Below are 3,753 nucleotides of genomic sequence, written 5' to 3'. Positions count from 1 at the left end.
AAAAAAATTAAAGGGGTTGCTAGCACGCACGAGGGCCTGGTTCATTCCTGGTACTGGGAAGAGAAGGGGAAAGGAAGAATCAAGTTCCTTGGATTTGGAAAGCCTTGCCCACCCCCCCAACACCCCGCGCCCCAACGACCACCGGAAGAATAAGCCAAACACAAGAAGAAAGGCTGGAACCTCCCGCGCGCCTATCACAGAGCTCACCGGGAACTTGTAAACGGAACGCCACCAGCCCTAGTGATCACGGCCAGGCCCCTTTAAGGGAGGCGGAGTGGATCCCTACCTTGAATCGCTTGCTAAGAGCATCTGCCAATGGGAGGACCGGCCAATGGGAGGACGGGCCAATGGGAGGACCGGCCAATGAGAGGTCCCGCCTGCATGCGCGGTCCGGGGCGGGGCTTGCGTGCGGTGAGACGCCCCAGTCCTCGGAAGTGAGCGGGGTTGGAGGTGAGCGCTGCGCTCGTGCCTCGCGGTGGGAGAACTGCTGGGGCGGGTGCGGGCAGCCGGCCTTAGGGGTGTCGGGGGACGGCCTCCGTGGCCCGAGCACCCCGGGTCAGGGTCCTGCCCCGCCCAGAGGCTGCGGGCGGCCGGCAGCGTGGGCCCGGTGGCGCCGGCCCTGGTTTGCGCGCACCGTAGGTGGGCCCCTGGGTATGAAGAAAGGCGGGACGTCTCCGCGTGTCTGTTTCGGGCAACAGAAGCCTTTTCTGAACTGGGGCAGTTCTCGTTGTATCTCATTCGTCAAGACAACCACCAGAATGTTAAATTTGAAATTTATCTTTCAGGTCATCAGAACCACATAATGTCAATAGCTCGGTCATCAGTCCATGCCAAATGGATCGTGGGAAAGGTGATTGGGACAGCAATGCAGAAAACCGCTAAAGTGAGGGTGACCAGGCTTGTTCTGGATCCCTACTTGTTAAAGGTGAGGAGCATATCTGTTTTAGATGGCAGTCATAGCTCACCAACATTTTATGGGTTCTACATTTCCCTGTAAGAATGTGTGGAGTCTCCACTGCAAGCCAGGTACTGCCCTGACCTATGGATATGACTTGATTGTCACTCATATCCAGTAGCACAGAGTTAATTTCAACAGTATAACTACTTGTGGTCAGTCTATAAGTAAAGTACCTTGGGAGCAGAGAATGGCACCCTCTTCCCAGATTGCCCTGAGAGAGCATCCCCAATTAAGAGACATTTACATGGAATTTCACATGAGATTTTTATTCCAAGGACCATATGGGGGGAGTCATTCACCAAACTTCTGCTGAAGTTTGCAGAAGTTCATTTCGCCACCATAGGTGTGACATTCAACAGCAAGTGGCCTGGCGAGATGGAGCCCAGAACTTGATACTTAGTAGGCACTCTTGTGAATGAATGGCAAAAGACAGTTGGAGCTGAACTGCAAAGGGTGTTCTGTGGTTTGGAATTTATCTGTTAATTAAATGAAAGACAGACTTGGAGACATAGGAATGGGGATGAGGACTGGAGGTAAGGGAGTGGGATATAGAAGCCATTGCACAAGTTTTGGATGGAAATGGACCTGAACTAAAACTGGAGCAATAGGCATGCAGTGGGACAAGCAGATTTCAGGAAGAATGAACAGAGTCATGGACTTGTTAGATGTACACAGAGAGGAGGGCAGGTACCAAGGATGGTTTCTGTATTCAAAGTTGGGCCCACAGGTAGTCAGGAATGATGTTCATTATCTGGGAACAAAAGCAGAGGAGAAGGCCAAAGAGTGGTGTGTGGTATGGTCATTGGCCTTGGAAGACCTCGGCTTGAATGCTGACCCTTGTCAGCTGTGCATGTTTCATGACTCTCGGCCTGCTTTTCTTTCTATAAAATGGGAATTTTTGCTACGGTTAGGATGTTATGAAAAATAGGTGATTCCAGTGTAATGTTTATTCTCTTGATAACTTTAGAGCCTCCCCCCTGCCTTTTTTTTTTTAAACAGGAACCTGCTAAGTTGCTGAGGTTGGACTGAACTTAATCCTTCTGCCTCAGCCTCCCAAGTTGCTGGGAAAATACAAACAGGCTTTGCCTCTCCCATCTTAGAGTCTCTTTTTATGGTTTGAAGTGGTTCAGTGACTTGCAGCTAGTGGAGAGAGTAGCATGTTTGTAGGCTTCAGGGGAAGAACAGTTTAGTGCAGGGAGACATGACAATGGATAGAGCAAAGGATTGGACTGGAGACCCAAGGACAAGACCAGCTCTGGAGAATCCATGCTGGCTTTCCAGGAATTAGGCAGCTAGTCTCTATTAGTGGTCTTTAAGCATCCTGCCTTCTTGTCCCCAAGTCCTGGCTTGTTCTGTGTTTTAGTTTTTCATAGTCTACATTGCATTGTCTGGTCACTGATTTGTTCCTCTCCTTCTCTCAACAGTATTTTAATAAGCGAAAAACATACTTTGCTCACGATGCCCTTCAGCAGTGCACTGTTGGAGATATTGTGCTTCTCAAAGCTTTACCTGTTCCACGAACAAAGCATGTGAAACATGAACTGGCCGAGATCGTTTTCAAGGTTGGCAAAGTCATAGATCCAGTGACAGGAAAACCCTGTGCGGGAACCACCTACCTGGAGAATCCTATCAGTTTGGAAACCAGTTACCCCAAAACTCCAGAAGAACTCGGTGTTTCTTCATCACCGTGAAGGAGTGGAAGAAGGAGCCAAAGGGAAAGATTATGTTTGCTTTATGGGGAAAAAAAATTTCAGTTTCATTCCAAACTGTGTCCAATTTTTCTTATTTATATTTTCATTCAAAGGAATCTTAAGTTTCTCTAAGCCTCTATTAGAGAAGAAAACTCTTCAATATAAATTGATAAGGTCATATTCTCTGATGGTATCTATTCAAAATTAATTTTTTTTTCCTCTGATTTCACCAACTCACAAGGGAAACGGTCAATATGTTTGTGGTCAAACTTTAAAAGACTGAGCTGTATTAATAAGAATGTTGACATGTAGAAAATAAAATTTTAGACATTGTGTTGTTTATATCCTAGGCTAGATGAAGTGGGCGTGAGTTCTTAAAATGTGACACATTAAGTTTTGGGACTTTTAATGTATTTAAGTTGGAGGTTTCTGGGTTTTGTGGCAATGTGTTAATAAAGTGGGATAACTTAGATTCTGACCTGAGGAAATACTGAGCTGTGTATCTCAGTTTTCAGATTCCTAGAAAGAGACTTGGGATATATTTCAACCTCAGCTAATATGTGTGTTATATAACAGGGTTTCAGTGATGGCCACAGACATTGGTCATAGGGCCTCACCAAGGCATGGAGGTATGTATAGGTGCCTTCATGGCAAACAGAACCTTTTAGGGGAGAGGTGGTTTTGTTTTGTTTTGGTACTAAGGATTGAACCCAGGGTCACTTTAAAACTGAGCCACATCCCTAGTCCCTTTTTTATTTTTTGAGACAAGTTCTCACTAAGTTGTTTAGGGCCTCGCTAAATTGTGAGGCTAATCTCAAATTTGCAATCCTCCTTCCTCAGCTTCCCTTGTCACTGGGATTACAGATATACATCACCATGCCCTGCTGTTTGTTTTTGAGATGTGAGGGATTGAACCCAGGACCTTGCATATGCTAGGCAAGCACTCTACCACTGAGTCCTAGGGGAGCGTTTAGAGCATTTTCCCAGGAGAAATGAGATTGTTGAGTCTTTTGGGGTGGGGGGTGGGCAGTGCTGGCAATGAACCCAGGGACATTTAACCACTGAGCTACATCCCCAGTCCTTTTTGTTTTGAGATGGGGTCAA

The 3,753-nt window shown here is 46.6% G+C and overlaps 1 protein-coding gene across 3 annotated transcripts; it reads left to right on the top strand.

The window, feature by feature from the left end:
- The first annotated feature begins 293 nt into the window (after positions 1-293).
- On the top strand, positions 294-2,998 carry Mrps17 (mitochondrial ribosomal protein S17). Of its 3 annotated transcripts, none has more exons than XM_078023998.1 (3): positions 294-450; positions 786-925; positions 2,383-2,998. In XM_078023998.1, the coding sequence occupies exons 1-3, from the start codon at positions 348-350 to the stop codon at positions 2,647-2,649; spliced, it is 510 nt and encodes a 169-aa protein (XP_077880124.1). In that variant the 5' UTR covers positions 294-347; the 3' UTR covers positions 2,650-2,998. The 3 variants fall into 3 exon arrangements, with proteins under 3 accessions (XP_077880124.1, XP_077880125.1, XP_077880126.1); XM_078023999.1 differs by lacking the exon at positions 294-450 and adding an exon at positions 457-639; XM_078024000.1 differs by lacking the exon at positions 294-450 and adding an exon at positions 457-651.
- Positions 2,999-3,753: the final 755 nt, after the last annotated feature.

The sequence above is a fragment of the Ictidomys tridecemlineatus genome, chromosome 10 (genome assembly GCF_052094955.1).
Source record: "Ictidomys tridecemlineatus isolate mIctTri1 chromosome 10, mIctTri1.hap1, whole genome shotgun sequence".
Taxonomy (NCBI): domain Eukaryota; kingdom Metazoa; phylum Chordata; class Mammalia; order Rodentia; family Sciuridae; genus Ictidomys; species Ictidomys tridecemlineatus.
The sequence above is the reverse complement of the archived record's forward strand: the minus strand, read 5'-3'. Positions and strand labels throughout refer to the sequence as shown.